This window comes from Cucurbita pepo, chromosome 8, assembly GCF_057944985.1.
Source record: "Cucurbita pepo subsp. pepo isolate OVF chromosome 8, ASM5794498v1, whole genome shotgun sequence".
In the NCBI taxonomy this organism is placed as follows: domain Eukaryota; kingdom Viridiplantae; phylum Streptophyta; class Magnoliopsida; order Cucurbitales; family Cucurbitaceae; genus Cucurbita; species Cucurbita pepo.
In genome coordinates, this window is record NC_141805.1 from 377,171 (window position 1) to 399,850 (window position 22,680).

The window sequence follows — 22,680 nt, forward strand, 5'->3', positions numbered from 1 at the left end:
AACGTCAAATCACTTAACAGTCTCTCTCATTTGTCAAACAAAACAGAATAAAGTCAACAATTTCTCTCTCTTCGCTACAAATATATATATATAAATATATATTTTATTTTTATTTTTCTTAGGGTGATAATTAAATAAAATCAAATTATTACGCAATATAAATCGGAAAATTATTTATAATATATATCTATTTAATAAAATATTTAAATGAATTATCACATATCATAAATCACGAGAGTTATGTTTACTCTTAAATGTAGAATAAGTATACTCGTGTTTAACTTAATATTGATTTTATTTAATAAATCTATTATTTTCGAGATACGAACAAACGAGGAGTTAGAAACATAAATGTTATGAAATAAAATTCAGTTATACCCCACATTATGGGAACTCGAACGACAAGATAGTTCAAGAGAGACAATTTATTATGATTGTCTCATAAGTACGTTCGACACTTGTTTTTATAAATATCAAATATTTAATTTATTTTTATTAAATACAATATTCTTATATTCAACGATTTTATGTAATATAAATGAATAACAACTTATAAAATTTTAAGACATAAATATTAGTCTATTTATTCATTAATTAGACGTAACAAGAATTTTATTTATTTATTTATTTTATTATATTTAGATTCAATATTAATAGGCTATTTATATTTATAATTAAAATATTTAATTTGTTTTTGCGAGAATTTTTAGAGAATAAATAATTGAAATTATGGATTTAAATGAAATTATAAGAAATAAATGTATATTTTAAACTTAATAAATTGAGTTAATGAGATTTAATGGAATTTACTTTTTAATATAAAATGAATAGAAAAAAGAAAAGAATTTCAACTTGGGTAAATTTTGATTTCTTTTGCCTTTTTACTTCCACCGGCTGGATATTAGCTGTCAGTTACTAAAAATATTATAAAAAAGTAATATATTCAATTTTCAAAATATATTTATATATATATTTTTTTGTTTCCTTTATTTAAACACTTCCGGAAAGCCTTCACTCCCCTCCTTCTCCATTTCCCACTAGACTTTCAAACTCCGTTCTTTCTTCCCTCTCTGGTAGCAACTCATCCATGGTGGATTTCTTCATCGCTGATTGCTCGATTTCAGCCAGTTTTTGCACTATTATCGTCTTCTCAATCTTCGGGTTCCGTTCATACAGAGATTGAATTGTTCCAACACTCGATTACCTCTTCACTCTCCAGAGATTAACGAGAAAAACGCGCCTCTGTTCTTCGATTGGATTCTACGCTGTGGAGCTCGCTCTTGTTGATCGAACATCTTCTGTAGTTCATTCTGTCTCCGGTGGACGGATTATTGGGATTTTTGGTTAATACTTCGTCGGGATGATTGCGAGCTCTCTTTGCAATGCTTCCGCTAAGTTCCCGGTGTGTGTTTCGTTGATTTCTCATTCTTTTTACTGTTATTGTTCTTCCTTTTTTTTTCAGGCTGCTTCTTGAACTGTGATAGATTACTGTATTTTGTCATCTCGTTCATGAGTAGTCAATACTTGCACCAACTTTTGTTTTTATCTTCTTTTTATCGGTTTCCATGCTAAACTCTGTAAGATTGTACTATTGATTAGTGGATTTTTGTTAATTGTGTTATTAGTTACAGTGTTTATCTTAATCTGGTTATGGTATTTGGTTTTCTGCCTTTGATTGGTGTGTTCAAGATATTAAAAGGAAGGGGTAGGATAATTCTGTACGCAAATTACATATTCTCTTAGTTTAATCCCTGCGTGGTGTGGATTTGTTTATCTGTATTTGTTTTAAAATAGAAAAAAAAAAATTGTTCATCTGGTCCCACCCTGTCTCATTTATAACATCTGTTTGGTTTAAAATACTCATTCTGGATTCCCATTACCCAACCCATTACTTCTACTTTTCTCAAAAAGTAAAAAACTTACAGGTGTTCTCCTGTTTCTTATTCCAGTGTCTCATTAGTTGCAACTTTGTGTGTGTGTTCATCTCCTGAGTTGTCTTTTGCGATGTTAGGTTCACTGTATTACCCTTTCTACTGACCGAAACAGCCAACTTTTGATATAAAGACACAGCTCTTAACTGTTTTTTGGTCAAGATGGTCAGTGTGAGAAGGAACATCCAGATCGTTTTAATTTGGGCATGAATTGATGAGAGATGTTTGTATTTGTTTATTTTGTGCATGTATATTGCTGTCATCGTTATTAACCTATTAATCTCAATATAGTAACACTCTGACCTACTCTTTTCATATTATTATTCTTAATTATGCTGATTGTTTTCGGTAATATATATTGGTGTTCGTCATTAAACTATGGAACTTCTGTCTACTTGTATTCCTTTTGTCCTCTAGTAGTCTGTATTATTATATAGTGGTTGTTAATATAGTCGATCAAATAGATCAATTTTATATTGTTAATAATTTAATCATCTAATGTGGTATACTTATCTGCATGCTATCTGAAGTTTTGTACCAATGTAATAATGTTTTGTCTGATCTATGAGGATGCTATTATTTCAAGGCATTTAATTAAAGATTATGAAGTTCGTGGGGTCGTTATTTCTTGGTCGTAGAATTCATTTGGTTTTAAAAGTCAAACAATTTGTGTTCATGTGTATTCACATGAACACAGGCATTTAAAAATATGCCTGTCTTGAACCCGTGGGAGATCTGTATCACATGAACACAGGCATTTAAAAATATGCCTGTCTTGAACCCGTGGGAGATCTGTATACTTTCAGATTTTCTCAGTTGACTTTCGTTGTTGTATGAGTTTTTTTTATCGATCAAATTTCTTATTATTATATCTTTGCGAGTTCTTCCTCTAAATAAAGTTACTCTATTTTACATGAAATATAGGATTTTGACGCTTGCATTGGATGTTTGTTGCCTATCTGCTGTGCATCTTGATTGATTGAATTTGATCTCTGTCCAGGCAGAAGTGGTGGAGGTAGAAACAATGATGGAACAGAAAAGGAACCTATGCTCTGTTGATGAGAGCAGTCTCACTTCTCTTACATCCAAGCGACGCAAGGCAGATTTTTCCATCTCCGCTAAGGTTTCTGTTATTGTTTCAACTTCACATTGCAGCATATTGAAGATTAAGATTTCTATCATATAAATAACTAATCATGCTTAGTAATATATAAAGTTTAAGTTTTGGGTCGTCCATTAGACAAGATTTGGTGGCCTTCTTATCTCATTTTGGGTGGTCCTATTGTATTTCTTTATTTTCCACTTGATTAATCCTCATTTTGTCCTGTTTTGTTCTTTACCAAGTACTAATATTCTCTTTCTATAGGAAAAGAAAGACAAACTGGGCGAACGAATTATGGCCTTGCAACAACTTGTTTCACCATTCGGAAAGGTCTGTTTGGAACAAATCAAATAACCATAAAAATTGATCTTTTATATTGAAATTTCAGGGTTTATATGATCTGGGCCAAATTTTATTTTGGCTCTTGAATTCCATAGCCTATGTTTTGTGATTTTGCTATAATATTAAAATCATTGCGCTGTTTGAATTCAAGTTATAAAATTCCACTGCAGACAGATACGGCATCTGTTCTTCTTGAGGCCATGGAATATATTCAATTCCTGCACGAGCAAGTCAAGGTATGCTCTTCTTGCCTAAAGATTGTGGTTCAGATTTCGGTACCGAATACGAGTGGCTATCATGCCATGCATATAGCTTTTCTGTGACCTGTATTATACTTCTTTCCTCCATGAATCCTTCTAATTGGTGGTTCAGGGAATATATTTCCTTTTCACATCCATATTTTTCCTGACATTTAGTGCTCTGAGCATCAATTAGTGGTTATAAATTCATTTGATATTTATGGTGTAATTTGATTCCAGAATGGGCTATATCTCTCTCTCACTGATTTTGTTTTGGATTATTCTTCTATCCCTCTTATAGTTTCTAGGTATTTAGTCATTGTGTTCCTTTCTTCCATCATTTCTTCTCTCTCATCAGCAATGGAACATAATCTACAGGATCGAATTAGTTTTGGTTCTCTCTTATAGCCTATGGTTGAGAACATAAGAGGATCAGTTGTATATTCCCTTATATTATTTTGGTGTGCTTTCAGGTATTGAGTGCTCCATATCTCCAAAGCACACCCACTGTTCAGTTGCAGGTGAGCCTATGCTGGACCTTTTGTTTCATGATCTGACAAAAGGCGTTCCATAAAAACACTTGTCTGAAACGAAAAAAAAAAAAAAAAAAAAAAAAAAAAACTAATGTTAACAAAGTTTGTTCCTTAAACCTCGATATTTGTCTTGCAACTAGAAAATTTTAATCTTCAAACTTCTGGGGAGGATGAAATTTAGTGACTTTGAACGTTTTACTGCTTCATCTATTTCATTCAATGCAAAACCTGTCTGAATATTATTGCAACGTTTATACTCGTTTTTGTTAGGAGATGGAGTTGCCATACAACCACGGCCTGAGGAACAAAGGTTTATGTCTTGTACCCATCTCTTGTACTGCAGGAGTTGCACGCAGCAACGGTGCAGATATTTGGGCTCCTGTGAAGACAACCTCCCCCAAATTTGAAAAGACCATCTCACCATTCAATTGACCACAAACCAATGCTCCGCAGCCAAATGATTCTGGAGTTGCTTCATACGGTTGGTAAAAAAGGTAACTACTTATCTTCATATCTAATTTATAACAATTTTCCCTCTGAAGTAGCTGAATTGTATCAAATAATTTAGCTGGTGCTTGGAAACTGTAATGAATTTGTTACGAACAAATAGTCGAATCTTCGGATTCCAAGCTCCGAATCGCCACACCATTCTAGTTATAACCGGTGAGGGGCATAGTTTATATCGCAGAAGTGTGTATTTGGTTGTATTAAATGGTGGAAATATGTATATTGTAAACGAGTTGTATTATGATCCTAAATCAGAAATTCATGGTAGAGTAGCAATTTGTTACCTGCCTAGAACTAGATAGGCACCAATCATTGAAAGCCCGCTACCATGCTCACAAATTCTTGGTACTTCAGGAAATTGTTCTTTCTTCACCTTGTGATGAATGTCTTGAATTTGTGAAAGTTGGAAGTCCTTGGGAACATATTCAAGGAGTCTCATGCCAATGTCTTGAATTTGTGCGTCAAGGGAAGATTTGTTCTGATAATACTTTGATCAAAGGTTTAATGATATGAACCTCAAAATTTTGTGGATTGTGGAAAATTATGAATTTAATTGGTGGGTTTGAATTTGATTAATAAGTCAAATTATAAGGACTAATTAATTAAACATAGCATTAAATTTAGGTTGAAATGCACCTAACTTCGAACAATCATCCTTCTTCTTGCATCCACAAATTTCATTTACTTTCAATAATATTCAATTCCGACTCTGATTCCAATGGTAGCTTTGGAGATTTTGGGTAATTTTTCTTTTTGGGTTTTCTAGTTTCTTCTACATCATTTCTTCTCTTACAATTTCGTCATCGTAAACTTTCTGCCAGTTCGAGGCAATCTGGAATGGCCCCCCATGCCATCCACATCCAGTCCACTGCCAACAAGCTCCAAGAGCTTTGCTTGCACGACTACACAATTCGATTCAGCTCTGATGAAACTATTGCCTGTCGGATGGCTACTTATGAGATACAGTTTTTTTTATGCTAAAGGAGTTATCTATCTATCGGCTAAGAGTTCCAGGAGTGACTGCAATTGAACTCTCAAGGACGCCTGGAACCCACATTGCAGCCTTCAACAAGCCAAGCAATTATACTTTTTACAGATGTTTTCAAAACTCATTCATTCTCGATGACATGCTAAAATAAAAGTACTTCGACACAAGTTTTCTCTTCTAGAGGGACAATGACAGGACATTCAATCGATCAGGGAGGAAAAGAAGGGGCTCCCAATCAGTCCGGGAGGAGAGTCTCGTTTGTGCCAAAGGTGAGAATGAGTCCCTTCTTTTGTTGCTCAAAAGAACAAACAATCAAAGAAAAATGCAAAATTGGGGTTTCTTAATTCTCCTAGTGTTTCATTTATCTTACAATTTTTCACTGCAGAGAAGTTTTACATGGGGGTTTCTCTCATTTTATTTGTGAGGGGTTTTTTTTTAAGCTACTTGGAAGAGCATGCAACCGTAGGATGATAGGAAAGCAATTTTGAGGTTTTTGAGCTTTTTTTTTTCTTCTCATTTTCGATGGCTTTTTCCCGTTGTTGACAACCTAGAGTTGAGAAGGATTGTTGGGAGGGAGTCCCACGTTGGCTAATTAAAGGGGATGATCATGTAGTCATTTGGCCGGCTATTAAAAGAAACGGTTTGCCTATGGTGTTTTTCTAGTTAGTAATAGAAGCAATCATTCCTACCGTCGTAAAATAAGAGTACCTGGCTCTGCCCATTCACACAGACTCAATTCTATGGCCAAACATAACATGCCAGCAAATGTAGTCACCATCATTGATACTCAAGATATTGTGTCTAACATTTGCTCATAGTGTAGATAAGGCAGTCCCTGAAACTAAGAAAACTACGCTATTCAAAGCAATCTATCTACCTAAGGTTAGTTGAGTCTAATGCTAGGCTAGGTGATTCCTCTGTATCAATGGCCGAACTTTAATCTCTCCATTGATGTGAGGCCCTTTGGGCAAACTAAAAGCAAATCCATGAGAGTTTATGCTCAAAGTGGACAATATTATTGTGAAAGTTCGTGATTCCTAACCGGGTCTTTTTTCTTTTATTGTTTGCTAGTTTTTTTTTTCCCTTCTTCTAGTAATTCTTTCCTTCACTTCTTTTCATCCAACTTTCCGTTTTCGCTCCATTTTGGTCGAACCTTTCATCGACATTTAAGACCGGAAAAAACCACATAACCAATCTAAAATGAAACAACAACTCTTGCATTCATTATTATAACATGGCAAAGAAAAGGACAATACCCCAACCAAGAATACCATACAAGGACTAGCTGCTGCATTTACCGATATGAACCAAGTTCATATCATTTACTCTTGGATCTCATTTAATTAACATCTCAACAACCTATAAATATGTTCACAAATAAATTCAGAATCCTGTTTTGCTTCATCAATTCAAGATAAGTTCGCAATTGTTGCATGTTTCATGGAAAGACTTTCTCCAGAGAGAGTATTCAGAGAATTGGAACAAAATAGCCTCAAAAGTTTACGTTGGACTACTACAAACTACAAACTCAAGCTACTCTAGAAAGAAGTTTTGTTTCAACAACGTCATTAAGGAATCTCATAATCTTGATGGAAAAAGACAATCTCCAAAGAAAATCAGGCACTTTAGGAAGCATCCTCAAAATCTTACATCAGTTTTCCACGTACCTTGCACACTAGGATTTTTGGTCACATGTCTTGTCTTCAGTTTTATGACCTTTCTCCCCAGTGCATTCCTTAGCCTCGTTGCATGTAAATGTATTTCTTCGACATCCAAATTCCTTACACATACCACCCGTTGATTATTGTTCTCTGTGAAGGCAATGAAATATGGGAAATTCCATGTTCAAACACTATTAAATTATAACTGCAAGAAGCTGAGAGAGGGAGAGAGAATTACTGTAGAAGGCCTTCAAGTGTGGATGCTGCCCACGAATGAGTTCACGAACTACTTTTAGCTGAGGGTTTTTCTTCTTAAAATCTGGCAATTGCGAGTCCATAAATGCCCTGAAAGTTCAATGATAAGATACAAATCATTCAGGACATGTGAGACAGTATTTGATTCACTGTAAAAGCTAGATAATAATTATAACAACAATCAAATAAAACTACAGAAGCATCGAGCTTATTCCAAGAAAACTATAGGATGATCTGATATTCTAGGTTTAATGCTTCTTATTCCTAGAAAACTATAGGATGATCTGATATTCTAGGTTTAAGGTTGGTAAATTTAACGGCTCAAGCCCACCGCTAGCAAATATTGTTCTCTTTGGACTTTTACTTCTGGACTTCCCTTCAAGGTTTTTAAAACGCGTCTACTAGGGACATGTTTCCACACTCTTATAAAGAATGCTTCGTTCCCCTCTCCAACCGACGTGGGATCTCACAATAATAAATAAAAATAATTAAGGAATTCAGCTTTAGGTAAAAGAAAAAATGGGTGGTGAAAGGAGTAAGCGTCTTACTGCACTCTCCAAGAACCCTAGTCCTAAAAAACCCACCTTTTCTTTGCACAGTCCATTTCCAAAAATCCAAGCAATTTCCTTTAACTTTTTACACAACTCAAACCAGCAAGCTAAAAGAAAGCAAGATGAGTATAAAATAATTATGCTTGAACATGGAAATATAAAGTATTTTGAGGTCAAAATTTAAACCTCCGTCAGTTGAGAACTGAAATCTGAGTAGTAATGAAATAATCAAGTAGATAATGGTTTAGCAATCCAACAAACCTGATACCCCTACTGCTTCCACTCCAATCACAATAGCTGACAATCAGCTTCTGAAGCTGCCATACACCTCGTAAAGCCATCTTTATATCTGCAAAAGGGATTAAAAAAATCAAGTCCCAAATAGCAATCGAAGAAATGAAAAAGAAATATACGAATACGAACTTAACTCACACAACCAAGAGCTCAAATCTAAACGAATAAATCAATAATCATCAAATGATTTACAGAATCCATGAATAAGGAAACATAAGATTATCCAAAAAGAAAGATACTAGAAGCTTAAGAAGAAAAACGAATATCAAAATTTGACGATCTCTACTACCCTCCACCGAAAAGAGCAACAATGGAAGAAGCAGCTCATGAGAATCTAAGAAGAAGCTGTAATATCCAAATTGTACAATGTACTGAAGCTCTCTAGCTTCAATAAGAACGATCGACATACCTGAGACGGAGGATCGGTGCGGCTACCAACGAAGAGACCCAAAGAGCGACAAAGAGCGACAAAGAGCAAATGATGGAGGGAGGCTCGAGCGATTGAGGTTTGGTTCCTGTAGTTTTCTTTTTTAATTAAATTACAAATTTTATCGAAATAAAAATAAATTTTAAAAAAGGTTTTTATTTTTATTTTTATTTTTATTTTTTTATTAGTTTAACCAATGGTGATATTGAATAAATTTATTTTGGGAATTATTTTGAATAATTTAATAAATTTATATGTTTAATAACCTTAATTCGAAAAGCTACCAGAAAATTGCTGGCTGGAGTTGCAGGAAGTCCTCACGGCGGCCCAATTCTGCGAGAAGCGAGAGAGAGAGAGAGAACCGAGGATTCACCGGCCGTATCTCTGAACTCTGAATCTTCTTCTCTTTTATGGTCGGCAGCTGCTGAACGAGAATCTGCTCTTTCAACTTCTTCTTCTTTCGCTATGGAGTTAGAATCATACTACGAAATTTCCCGCACCGCCGACTACATTCACACTCGGAACTTTACCAGAGTCGCATTGCAGGTATTACTACGAATCCATAAGTATTGCAGGTTTGAAATGATTTCAACTTTTTTATCTGCTCCTTATTAACCAACTACGGAGAGTTTCGGTCTCGTGTTCTTCGAAATATTGTGGTTTGAGTTTGATTCAAGTCGAGTTTTTGCTCCCGTTCGGGTGCTGTGAATGTATAAATGTTATATGTGTCATGGATTTTCTCATGTCTGGTTATTTTGATCTTCAAATGCTCATAATTCCGTTTTTATATTATTATGTCCTACTTAATTGTTGATTTCTTTTATTTATGAAATTTTAGTTTCCTGATGAGCTCTTGAAGGATTCAACTAGAGTGGTCAGTGCTTTAAGGAAAAGACTCTGTGCGCTTAATGATACAAACCAAAGCGATGGCGAAAATAAGGTTAGGTTGTTCATAATGGCTGATACAACTTACGGTAGCTGTTGCGTTGATGAGGTTGGGGCAGCTCACGCTAATGCTGATTGTGTCATTCACTATGGACATACATGTCTGAGCCCGTGAGTATCGATCTACTATGGATATGTTATGCTTTCTTCGCAAGGTTTTTATTAACTTTTCACCTGGCAGTCCCCTTAGAAATCAGCATCCTAAGTTATTGACTTGTTTTTGCTAATTTGCGCAAGTGTTTTCGCTGTTGTTGATTTTGCACTTTTAGAGTGAGAAACTAAAATAACTAAAAAACTTGTTATCCTTGAGAAGTGGATTTTGGAGGTGTTTTCTGTCATATTAAATAATTCATAGGTGCATTTGAAGTCATTCTTTGAACTATCAGTGTAATGTTTCAAATGTCTGAAATATCATTGACATGGTATAAAAATCTTAGATATTCACTGCCATACTATAATCCTCGGAGGTTGTATTATGAAATAAAGTATTTTATATTATCAATCATCACGTAAGAGGCATCTACATGGTTATGTTAATCTTTTGGATGATTGGCAGTCCTCGTTTCTCATGATTGAGAGAATAGGGTGGTGCTTGTTTGTCTGATCATAAGTGCACCTTCAGTAAAAATGGAGAAGTAATCGGGTGTTGGTCGTGATCTTAAGCCATATGATCTACTAAGGCGTTTGTATGCTTAGCTTTCCTTATGATAAGGAGTTGTGGATTACAGATTATTGCTTGCATTGTTTCTTATTTATTCCTCCTTGTTCGATGTTCTTGGTTGATTTCTTAGTTTAACTTTAATTTGAATATTGACATTTAGTTTCCTACTAAATGATTGGTAGATCAACAGATAGATAGTAAAGTTGTAGCCTACCGTGTGTGCTATATTTATATGATCCAATTTTTCAGACTGCATATAGCTTATGAGATCCATCACTTACAGTTATTGCTGGTTTACTATTAGCAGTGTTACAATACACTTTTGGTATCTTTCAGGACAACAACTCTTCCAGCATTTTTTGTTTTCGGAAAGGATCCAATTGATGTCTCCACTTGTGCCAAAACTTTATCTCACTACAGTTCGTCCAATGGAAAGCCTGTTTTGGTGCGCATCTGTGTTCTTAAATCACTGTACTTATTTTTATCTTTTTTCGGGATAACTATATGAAATCTATTAAGAAGAATGAGGGAACGATTTAAAAAAACCATACGATACAAAAACATAAGCCTTTGGTTTCTTAGGCTTTCTTGTGGGTCTCAGTCACTAGGCATTTTTGGTCTTGTTCTTTTGGATTAGAGCCCCTTTTTGTAGTTAGTGTTCTACTCTAATTCTTTTGGGTTTTTTTTTTTTTTTTTTTTTTTTTTTTTTTTTTTTTTTTTTTTTTTTTTTTATGCTTTTGTATTTTTTTCATTTTTTTCAATGAAAGTTAGGTTTCTTACCCAAAAAAAAAAAAAAAAAAAAAAAAAAATCTAGCTTGAGAATCAAAGTAAAGGTTATAAAATGGGCTAAACTCCTCCACATCAATAAGAACACTCTTATGTCTTTCTAACTAAAAATACCACAAAATAGCTAAGAACCTAACTTGCTGAAGAAATCTCCCTTTGTTGTGAAAAGAGGGTCGGGAGGGGCAGATGGAGAATACAATATCAAAAACTTCTTCTTTTATCGAAGACTCCTAATTTCAAAGAGGTTACAAACATGAAATCAAGTCCCATTAAAATGGCATTTGGATGGCTGATGAGTCTTTGATTTGAATTTCATTTGAAAAGACACCATCAGTGTAATTTGAAACACCTTTTGTGTGCCTCAAAAAGAAAACCATGACCTCTCTTTGCACTCCGCACTTTAGCCCGAAAAGACTATTCTGTTAACTTTTTCTGTAATAATTAGGTTTGTTTTGGGTAATTCAAAGTTGCTTCCATGTGGTTCTTGGCTATAGGATTATCAATTAATGGCTTAATGCAAAGGGAAATAGAGTTTGAACTCTACATGCTTGCTTATTTGAGGTCTTCTTCTCGTTAGGACCATTCTTGTGACACCTGAGTAAAGGAGGGGTACATGAATGAACCAAGACCACATCTGAATGAGAGCGATCCTGAAGATAGGATGAGATGACTAAGAAAGGCTTAAAAGAAATGAAAGTTATTACTTATACCAACACGGTTAAAGTTATTACAGAAAAAAGATGAGCAAGAAAATTTACTATGTCAATCATTTGAATTTTGAAGAAGAAATATAGTGATTTGAAAACGCCGCTGTAAGAATTCACTAGATGGTCTATCTGCAAATTGTAGATAATTGAACCTGGTATATATTCCATATTAGGTCCAGTACTGGCCTCAAACTTATGGAAATCAAACTACTAGATAGATACTGTTCATCCACTATTCGTGTGTGTATATTTCTGTCAGTAGATTTCTATATCAAATATCAGATGCACACATACAGGAATTTAAAATGTAGGAATCTCAAACATGAAAATATGTAGCTATTCACCCTTCCCCCCCCCAAAATATAATGTACTATTTTTTTTTTTTTTTTCCGAGAAACAAAGCTATTTATTTCTTAATCAAATCATAATTCAGTCAGGGACTATTTACTTCGACTAAGGTTGCATTTCTTTCTTTTTAGGGCTTTTATTTATTTATTATTATTATTTTTACTTTGAAGCTTATACTCTAAACTGTAATAACGCTGCACTGGAGTTTGAAAGCTTATCTAACTTCTTGAACAGGTTCTTTTTGGGTTGGAATATGCACATTCAATGGATGATATTAGACAAGCACTATTAGATTCATTTCAGACAAGCGGTCTGACGTCAGAATTGGAAGTACATTTTGCAGATGTTAAATGTTCAAGTTTGGATCCGTCCTCCCATAATGAAAATGTTGCCAGAGGTGGGGAACAAGTTACCAATGCTGAAAGTGGAAGTTCTGAGAATATTGCTGGAACCAGACATCACATTGGAAGCTTGTTTTGGGATTTACCTAGAGAGCGAAGAATGGAGGACTGCTCAATTTTCTGGATTGGTTCTGAAAGTTCAGCCTTCGCAAATGTGGTTCTGACATTCAATGGCTGTGAGATAGGTGCGTAAATTGTGATGTTCTACATTGAATTTATTTTATTAGCTACAACGTTAAATGTTCTTGTGTTTCCATTTCTTATGACAACATCTCAATTCGATTATCCATTTTGAGCAATTTCGATTGTTATAATAAGCTAACCCATAATTTTAAGCTCACATCTTGTCTTAACTTCATCGTTATTAATTTTAGTCAGATACGATGCAAAAGAAAGTTGCTTGGTTACTGATGTATCTCAGCAAAGAAGGATCCTCAAGCGCAGGTAATATTGGCCGCACACTCATTCATTATCCACGTTTGTTCCCTTTAAACTGATTCTTGTCAATATATTTGTAAGATAGCATGCCTTCTTTTGTTGAGATTACATTCTCCAGTCATACAATGCGTTCATTCTTTTTTTCTTTTTATTTTTGGGATAATGAATCTGGATACTGTAATCGTCTTTTGTTTTATTTACTTTATCTTATTATGTGTCAATCAGATATTACTTGGTGGAGAAGGCAAAGGATGCTGCCATTGTTGGAATTTTGGTTGGTACTCTTGGTTTAGGTATGTATTGACAAAAACTGACGGAAATCATCTGCAAACAAAAACTGGACATGCTCATCTTCTTAATCCGTTTACGGCGTATTGGATCTTTCTTTGTTGAGGACCAGAGGAGTATTGTTGTATCGTATTAATTTGTGAATTTTAAAAGGCGTTTTAATTTGGTGATGATTTATGTAGCTGGTTACCTCCATATCATTCATCAGATGAAAGAGCTGATCACTGGAGCAGGGAAGAAGGCTTATACTCTTGTTATGGGAAGACCCAATCCTGCAAAACTTGCCAACTTCCCAGAGGTATTTTTGTCAGACTCATGCGACTTAATTTGCTTTACTGGTAGTCTGATTCCTTAGCATTTCTTGCAGTGTGGTGTTTTCATATATGTTTCTTGTGCCCAAACTGCACTTATGGATAGCAAGGAGTATCTTGCTCCAGTCATTACTCCATTTGAAGCCACACTAGCTTTCACCAGGTATTTCTAATCTTTGTCTTGTTTCATCTTTAATTTCTCGAGATCATGTAACGTGAGCTGTCTTAGTTCTGTTAACTCCATGCCAAAATCGATTCATGTCGACATGAAGTCAAGTTGGAACCGTACTTCTTTTCATGATCTTATGGCAAGCTGTTCAATCATGCATAGAAATATTGTCAAGTTGTTGAAGAATTCGCCCCGGGCTACGTAAAGTAAAATGATGGCCACCCGCACTCTGAAATGGGTCACAATTACTATACCAATTGGTTTGAAAAACCTATGTCTTAGTTAGGAAATAGTCTTGCAGGGAAGTATCCTCGCTGACACACCATTTAAAAACCACGACTCGAAAATCCTATTGTTGAATATGCCATTTCATTTTCTAATATGCTGGTGAATCTATGTGAACTTCTAAAATTGAACTGAGGGATGTCTATGATTTTCTTCAGATGGAGAATAAATAGTGAATATTTTAGATCTTTTCTTTAAATTTCATTGGGATCTTAATTGAAGGATGAATATTTGAATTGTTCAGAGGAAGTCAATGGACAGGCGCCTACGTTATGGAATTTCAGGATTTGATTAATTTCCCGATGCCTAACGAAGGAAACCGATCAGATGAAGCGAGATATTCATTCTTGCAAGGCAGATATGTTGAAGATTATGATTCCCAAGGTACTGACCCTTCACGTCCTTATGTTTTCATGCTGCAAGAGAGTTGAGAATAGTTATACAACGTTTCCTTTAAAATCTTCTCTCATTCTTACTTTCAAGCTTGCTTTCAAAAATCTCTCAAAACCTTCTTTTTAAACGGAACTAGAGGCTTGAGCACCTGTTGCCCGGCCGTAAGCTTGCCTTAGTTACAAGGTCTATAACTTCACTGTATTAACTTCCAGCGTCACAGTTTTGATTCTGAGATTGTTCTGAATCTGTTTTCTTAACAGAAAATGTTGAGGAAGAAAATGAAGCTTGCGCTCTAGTAAGTGCAACAGAGAAAGCTCTCCAGATACGCGATAACCGAAACTCGCTAATTGAAGGAACTGCGAGGTCTGGAGCGGAATTTTTTGCAGCTCGTTCCTTTCAAGGTTTAGATATTCAAAATGGTAGTTCCCAGCCGGAGCCATATCTAATCGGGAGGAGCGGCAGGGCGTCCGGGTATCAAGACGAGAAAAATAGTCAAGAAGAGAAGGTTTGAAGATTGAAGCAAGTTTGTAAGGGTCAGTAGGAGAGATTCCAACAAGCTTGGGAAAAGAGGTTGGTTGTCAATCTTACAAAGAGATTTTGTTTCACTAGGTTTGTTTGGAAGAGTGTTCTATTTTTTTATTAGTGGTTCTAAAAGATTATGATAAATGAATGTTTAACATTAACATTATTGTGCACAATGAAATTTCTATTTAGAAGGAAGAACTTTTTTTTTTTTTTTTTTTTTTTTTTTTTTTTTTTTTTTTTTTTTTTGCTTTTGCTTTTGCTTTTTCAAAGAAGAGAAGAGTAATAATATTTCGCTTTAAAGTTATTTTAATCAAAATAATATAATATTTATTCTATTTTAGTCTCTAATCTTTTGAATATTATATTTTTAGTTAGGTTAAAATCTCATTTTAGCCTTTAAACTCTTAAGTTTATTTCATTCTTGATCCTACGAAATATTCGGATAAGAATGATGAACTTTTTCAACTATAAAGGTTTGAATAAGATTGGTCTTTATGGTCTCTTTAACTTTTATATTACTTCCGACACTTCGAGTTTTTTTTTTTTTTTTTCAAGGGTTGGGTTATATAAAGTGGAAATAATCACGACATTATACTAAAATGATAATGGTATGTTATTATATTAACTAAGAAATAAAAAAAAATAAAAAAAACTTTATTTACTTGCACTTTTGTATGATTGGAACAACATAAATATATGAGAAAACAAGAAAAGAAAAAACAATTCATTATCGATGATGAAGTTTGTTTTAGATATAAGCTCTAGTGACCTGGGCCACTAGGACTTGGTCCAGAAGATAACATCCCAAGCCAACAAGAGACAGAGTCCTTTGCTTTCTGATAAACCATCGAATATGGATCAATGTCATGAACGTCGTGATTTGAAATCTTTGAGAGCAAACGTGCTGCATCAACCATACTAATTTGGCTCAAAACAACGCCAAACACAACCGAAACAATGAAAAGGGTGGCAACCTTTTGAAACATCATTATGTAGGATGAATGTAGATTTGGGTTTGGGTAGGGATGTGTGTGATTTGATTTGCATTTATGTGATAAGATTTAGAGGGGTTTTTATAGTGAAAGAGAGGGGTTTTGGAAGGGCTTTGATTTAGACTAAGGAATAGGAAAAGTTGAAATTTTAAGAGTTTTGATACGAAATGGGATAGAGCATGGACTTTCGTTAAGACCTAAACTTTGAATTGAATACTTTACTCATTCCGGCCATCAAATTTGGAAAATTAATCAACCTTTTTAATTTCTTTTTTGTTCTATTTTTAAAATGGGTTTTATAGACCAATTAAAAAAAATATATTTCTTCATATCGCTCTTTTAAAATGAATTTTTTTGTTCAACCATTCTTCGGGTAGAAATTTAAATTTGTAATCTAGTGGGTAAATTTATAATGTCTTATCTAATTGAATGGTAGATTTTTTAGTTAATTTTTAAATAGTAAAATATTAAAATAAAGGAAATACAGGTATATGGCGGAGATTATAAGTTTAATTTATAGGTAAAGAGAAAATTAGTTAAATTTCATTAGGGAAAGTTTAAAATAATGCTTACTTTTTGTGTTTGGTTGAAAAGAAGAATATATGTAGGAATGTTGAAAAATAGGAGTGGAAAGTGGAAGAAAATGTAGTTCATATGGTCATTTTTATTTTTATGAACATGTTTTTTTTTCTATAATCAAATTAATATTATTTGATTAAATAAAGTCAATCTCTTTGACTCCTCATTTGTTGAAAACAAATCTTTATATTTTCTTTTGAAAAAAAAAAGTATGATGATGTCATATTTGAATGTTGAATTAGGTAATAGAACAATGACATGATTTGTATGTGAACTAGTGTGAAAACATCGACTTCTAAGGAAATCAATAGCTCTCTATACTATATCTAATCAAGTATTTCATGAAAGAGCTAAAATTGAAGATAAATATTATTTTGTACGTGAGAAATTACAAAATTTGATGTTCGCAAGATATGTTAAGACTTGAGAACAATTAGGAGATATCTTCACGAACAAACTGGATATGATATGATAGATTAAGATTTTGAAAAAAAAAAATGTTGTTGAAGTGAGGTTAATTAAATAAGAAGTTTAACTCCATTCAAAAACTCATTTGAAAATGAAACACATACAAGTCTGTCTCAGAAAAATGGATTTCCAAGAACTCTAAATTTATATTAAGCACATTTACCCCTTTTTGTTGTGTTCTCTGAAAATGGGCTGCTAGAAACCCCAGAAAAGACTCTGGTTTGCATCCACGAAAATTGAGGGTGCACATTCTATCCATTTCTTTCCCTTTTGGAGTGTGATTGATTCTGAGTTGAACTCAGAAACTATCTACCTTTACATTCTGCCACTGATTTTTCTTTGAACAATTTTTTGCTAAGCGCATGAAGCATTGCTCTTGAATACTGCCGAGAAGCCATTTTCCAATCCATCCCTGTGGTTAACATTGCCTTGAACTCATTGTAACTGATTCGGCCATCCTATCAGGCAGGCAACACAGTAATCCAATAAAATGAGTATCGAGTAAGTTTGAGGTGAATTTTCGTGTAAATCGTATGTAACAAAACATACGAAGATTCATCCAAAAGAATTTAAACTCTCCTAAAAGAAACCTTATTACTCATTAGCAAAATGAAATAAAAAAAAGAGTCGAGTCATCTTTAGAGATAGATACCTTATCCATGTCAGCATCAGAAATGATATCTTGGATCACCTTCTCATTGTCGTCCATCAAAGCTTCTCTGAGTTCATCATATTCAATGTACCCATTTTGGTCCTTGTCAAAGAATCTGAACGCTTGAGTCAGAAGCTCATCAGTGCTCATCTTTCTGAGGTGAATGGACATTGTTGCAAACTCCTCGCAACTTAATGTTCCATTTCCATCCATATCCGCCTTGTTCACAGAAAAGAAAGCCCATTAGAGTGGTAGAATATTTTGATTTCAAACATTGGTTATATAATACATCATATTTTACTGACAGTTCACCGCTTTTCAAATATAAGAAAGGATTAGAAGAAATTGTTCCATCTTATTTGAATTTCTCGAACCAAAAGATCCATGAATAAAGATCCTCATGATGTGGAAGCATAGATATCTAATCTTTTACTAACCAACTGGATATTTATAGAGAAAATAGAAGCCATAACGCATGAAAATGACTTGTTCAAATGTTAACATACTCTAAAAATATCTTAGGCTTACAGAACACTTTTTGGACTTTTGAGGACAAAGTTGCTTTCGATTTGGTTAGACTACGAAAAAAATTTAAGATATTTGGACAAGAAAAAGTCTAAAAAATTGTGTGTGTGTTTTTTTTTTGTTACTCTACAGCAATCTTTTGAGGTTTATATTGGGAAGAAACTTACAGCTTCCATCAACATTTGCACATCAGGGTCGGAAAGAGAATGTCCAATCATATGCAGACCATTCTTCAACTCCTCAAAAGTTAAATCTCCATTTTTATCTGTGTCCATCATATGGAACATTCGTCTGATCCCATCCATTTGCTCATCTGACAAGTGATCGGCCACAACCTGGATACAGTCAAGGATACTCATCAACTGACAAAACTACTGAAGAGACAATTTAACTTCAATAATGTATGTTCGATACTTACTCTAAGTACTTTCTTCTTGAACTTATTCATCAAAGTGAATTGCTTAATCCCTATGCCGACATTTTCACCCAGTGGGATATTACGAGCCTGGTTTTTGTTTTGTATCCAAGGATGCTCTTCATGTAATAAAACAAGATGATCAGATAATTTGATTCATTATTTAAGCTATTAACTCTTTGTTTTTAAGTTCTGCATGAGTTCCATGTTTATGGAAAGAAACAGGAACACATTTATAGAAAGTAGATAACAAAACAAATAAACTTATAGGAGAAAATAGTGGTTAAACCCAAGCCACACCAGAAATATTTGGACATAATTTTAGTATTCGTTTGACAATATGTCTGTGCTATCACGTCCTGCATTTCATATACCTTCTACTGAAATTTCTTAAAACCTAGAGATACTTGCTCGGGATTTGGGGAAAACAAAGCAAACAAAGATATTACTGACATGAATTAGGAATAAGAGTCCATACCAAGAACTTCTTCAACAGTCATCCGACTGTAAGGATTTGGATCGAGCATCCCCATCACAAGTTCTTTTGCTTCCTGAGAAACCTTTGGCCAAGGGTCCCTCTCAAAATCTATATTACCCCGAACAATAGCATGAGCAATGCCTTCCTCAGATTCTGCACAAGTTATAATCCCCAATACAGCATTAGCAAGCCTGACATAATTTATTATCCGCTTTCAAAGATTTAGACAATAAACAACCTACAAGATACCACTCAAGGAGAGACTCACCTGCCCAGAAAGGAGGAACTCCACAAAGCAAGATATAAAGAATCACCCCAGCGCTCCATACATCAATTTCCGGCCCATAGCTGCGTCTTAGGACCTCCGGTGCCATGTAATACGGACTTCCAACAATTTCACTGAATCTCTGATCTACCAAACGATATCGAGGAAGTTGAGAAACAAGTTCTTAATTAAATAAAGAGCAGCAGGCCTTCAAGGTTAATAAAGATAAGAGAAGAAACTTGGTTCCTGCAGTCAGAATTATGGCCAAGTACTAGAGAAAACTGTAAGCATACCAGGTTCGAAAAATATGGAAAGACCAAAATCAATTGCCTTCAGTCGGGAGTTTTCACTTTCATCTGCGAACAAGAAATTCTCAGGTTTCAAGTCCCTATGGATAACTCCATTTTCATGGCATACCTGAGACAGAACAGGAAAATGCTCCAAGTAAATGATACCATAAATTCTTCGCGTATGTGGCGTTCAAAAGAACATTCATCTTCAGTTACAACCACACGAAGAGCTACAATTACTCCATGAAATGGATCTGTATAAAGCATGAAGAATAATATATACATTGCAAAATCCTATTTCCAAAGCCAGAGTTTCCCAACACCATTCCAGTAAATCCAATTAGGCCATCGTGTTGCTCTGCTACCAAATACAGAAGCTATTCTTAAATTAAATTGATAAATCGAGGACAGACATGAGGCAGATATAAGTTTTCACAAATGTAAATAGCACATAAACGTCACCATTTTGAAGAAATCAGCAACAATTGAATTTGAGTCTATTTCCCCAAAATATAATAATATTCGGAAATTTTCCGTAGAATCGAGGTAGAAGAATTTGGGAGAGAGTGAAGTTCATATACCTTGCAAATCTCGATAATGGTCTTGGTCACGTCCGCAGCCGCGCGCTCAGTGTAATGCCCTTTGGAGACGATCCTATCGAAGAGTTCACCGCCCTCGCAAAGCTCCATTACAAAATAAACCGCTTCGTTATCCTCAAAGGCCTCCTTAAAGGTAACAATATTGGGATGCTTGGGCAAACTTCGCATAATCGCGACCTCTCTCCGCACATCCTCGACATTGATCTCAGATCTCAACTTGCTCTTAGAAATGGTCTTACAGGCGAAAGTCTCGCCAGTCTCGATCTGAAAGCACTGGTGCGTGATCCCAAACTCCCCCCGCCCAAGCTCCTTCCCGAAGCGATATTTCTCAAAAATGTTGTCGCCGGTGGATTCATCGGAGAGAATGGAAGCCGCAAGTCGAACAGAGGACTTTCGAACAGATTCGATTACGGCATGATCGGGAAGAGGCCTGACGTCTCTGCTCCTCTTGGCGAAGGATCCGGCTCTGGACTGCACGGAAACGCAGCTTCCCATGGGAGGAGAAGGAACTTTTAGTGGCCGGAAAAGCTCATGCACTTCCCATGGGAGGGAGGGAGGAAGGGAGGGAGGGAGATGGAAATGGAGGGGGGCTTATACGGAGAAATTTTGGGAGCGGAAATCACAGAGGCAAGAGAGAGGAAGGAGGAGGCGGACAGCAAATTTCGTTGATGCCGATTCCTCGAGTTTGTTGAAGACCTCCCGCCATTTTCTTACGACTTCTTCAAAATTCCGTTAATCTTCTCCCCCTCTCTCTCCCATCACAATTTTCCATATTATTATTATTTTTTTTTTTCTTTTCTCAAACTTTTTTATTATTTGATATATTAAATATAAATATAAATATAAATTTTCCCTTTCACTCCCATTTTAAAAATTTAATTTTATATCTAACAAATATTTTTAGCCGTCTACGTCTCCAATTCAAAAGTAATCCCTCTAATATTCTAAACCGTTTTGTCACCATACTCCTACATAATGACTCGAGATCTGAATGCTTGTGAAGAATTTAGTTCAGGGTTATCGTTCTTCCTCCATGCACATCCATGGACGAATAGATTGAGTGTAACATCCGAGATCCACCGATAGTAGATATTGTCCTCTTTGGGCTTCTACTTTCGAGCTTTCTCTCAAGGCTTTAAAACGCGTTTGCTAGGGGAAGGTTTCCACACCCTTATAAAGGGTGATTTGTTCTCCTGCCCAAAAAGGACAATATCTGCTATCGGTGGATCTGGGACGTTACAAATGGTATCAGAGCCAGACACCGAACGATATGTCAGCCTTCTCGCTGTTTCCCGAAGGGGGGTAGACACGAGGCGGTGTGCCAGTAAGGACGCTAGACCCCAAAGGGGGGTGGATTTAGGGTGGTCCCACACCGATTGGAGGAAGGAAAGAGTGCCAGCGAGGACGCTGGGCCCCGAAGGGGGGTGGATTGTGATGTCCCACATTGGTTGGGGAGGAGAACAATCACCATTTATAAGGGTGTGGAAACCTTCTCTCCTAGTAGACGCATTTTAAAGGTAAAACCCAAAGAAGACAATATCGGCTAGCAGTGGATCTGAGCCATTACATTAAGATTGTTTTGTTCTCTTCTTTATTAGAGAGGGGCCCATTAGGAACCTTACCACCTATAAAAAGTATGTATCTCTGCTCAACCCAAATAAAAGTGGGTCATTTTTTAAGATCTTTCATATTGAGTAACTGACTCCATTGTTGGGGTTGGGATATACATCACGTATAATCATTACTTGTGCTAGCATGACTCGTGTTAAAATAAAAGACAAGTTGGTCATCGATCACGACCAGTTGAAAAGTTTGTATGAGAGCGACCGAGCAATGAGCGAAACGGGATGGTTTGCCCTAATTTTTCTATACGCTACAAAATATTTGACAACCCACCACTTGCTGCCCATTTCTAAATTATACTAAAAAATTAACATCAACTTTTTGTTCCTTGATTTACCTGCATTATTTTTTCTTCCTCCATTTTCTTCTATTTCTTCCCATTATCCCTCAATTATTGGACTAATAATCCCAAGAGGACAATAATGACCCTGGGCCGTTACAAATGTTGTCAAAGCCAGACACCGGACGATGTGCTAGCCTTCTTGCTGTTCCCTAGAGGAGGATAAACACGAGACAGTGTGCCAGTAAGAACACTAGCCCCAAAGGTATTTTTGAAACTATTAATAATGGTATTTTTGAAAATTTGTTGAATTATTATTTTTAGACAAAAATATAAAATTTATGATTTTTTTTAAATTTAAGGAATATAAAAATGAATAGTCATATTATTTCTAAATATCTCAAAAAGAAAAAATGCTTGGGTGGGA

General features: G+C 35.2%; 4 protein-coding genes across 7 annotated transcripts; 2 read left to right on the forward strand and 2 right to left on the reverse strand.

Annotated features, from left to right (window-relative positions):
* The first annotated feature begins 993 nt into the window (after positions 1–993).
* On the forward strand, positions 994–4,951 carry LOC111801079 (transcription factor bHLH153). Of its 4 annotated transcripts, none has more exons than XM_023685050.2 (6): positions 994–1,402; positions 2,936–3,054; positions 3,298–3,363; positions 3,546–3,611; positions 4,088–4,135; positions 4,418–4,951. In XM_023685050.2, the coding sequence occupies exons 2-6, from the start codon at positions 2,956–2,958 to the stop codon at positions 4,577–4,579; spliced, it is 441 nt and encodes a 146-aa protein (XP_023540818.2). In that variant the 5' UTR covers positions 994–1,402; positions 2,936–2,955; the 3' UTR covers positions 4,580–4,951. The 4 variants fall into 4 exon arrangements, with proteins under 4 accessions (XP_023540818.2, XP_023540817.2, XP_023540816.2 ...); XM_023685049.2 differs by having other exon boundaries at positions 995–1,402; positions 2,856–3,054; XM_023685048.2 differs by having other exon boundaries at positions 996–1,402; positions 2,932–3,054.
* A 694-nt stretch (positions 4,952–5,645) lies between these two features.
* LOC111801223 (diphthamide synthesis DPH2 family protein) lies at positions 5,646–15,336 on the forward strand. The gene is made up of 11 exons (XM_023685251.2): positions 5,646–5,911; positions 9,118–9,376; positions 9,669–9,886; positions 10,773–10,881; positions 12,512–12,863; positions 13,053–13,122; positions 13,342–13,409; positions 13,587–13,702; positions 13,772–13,878; positions 14,414–14,553; positions 14,823–15,336. Exons 2-11 carry the CDS (start codon positions 9,296–9,298, stop codon positions 15,071–15,073), a joined length of 1,512 nt encoding a protein of 503 aa, XP_023541019.2. The 5' UTR covers positions 5,646–5,911; positions 9,118–9,295; the 3' UTR covers positions 15,074–15,336.
* LOC111799724 (large ribosomal subunit protein mL43) lies at positions 7,023–8,940 on the reverse strand. Its single transcript, XM_023683173.2, has 4 exons — positions 8,813–8,940; positions 8,371–8,458; positions 7,542–7,648; positions 7,023–7,453 (listed from the first exon to the last, which is right to left on the reverse strand). Exons 2-4 carry the CDS (start codon positions 8,448–8,450, stop codon positions 7,281–7,283), a joined length of 360 nt encoding a protein of 119 aa, XP_023538941.1. The 5' UTR covers positions 8,451–8,458; positions 8,813–8,940; the 3' UTR covers positions 7,023–7,280.
* A 1,798-nt stretch (positions 15,337–17,134) lies between the features above and the next one.
* CPK24 (calcium-dependent protein kinase 24) lies at positions 17,135–20,969 on the reverse strand. The gene is made up of 8 exons (XM_023684530.2): positions 20,333–20,969; positions 19,755–19,878; positions 19,465–19,608; positions 19,197–19,349; positions 18,722–18,837; positions 18,471–18,638; positions 17,779–17,997; positions 17,135–17,584 (listed from the first exon to the last, which is right to left on the reverse strand). Exons 1-8 carry the CDS (start codon positions 20,843–20,845, stop codon positions 17,432–17,434), a joined length of 1,590 nt encoding a protein of 529 aa, XP_023540298.2. The 5' UTR covers positions 20,846–20,969; the 3' UTR covers positions 17,135–17,431.
* Positions 20,970–22,680: the final 1,711 nt, after the last annotated feature.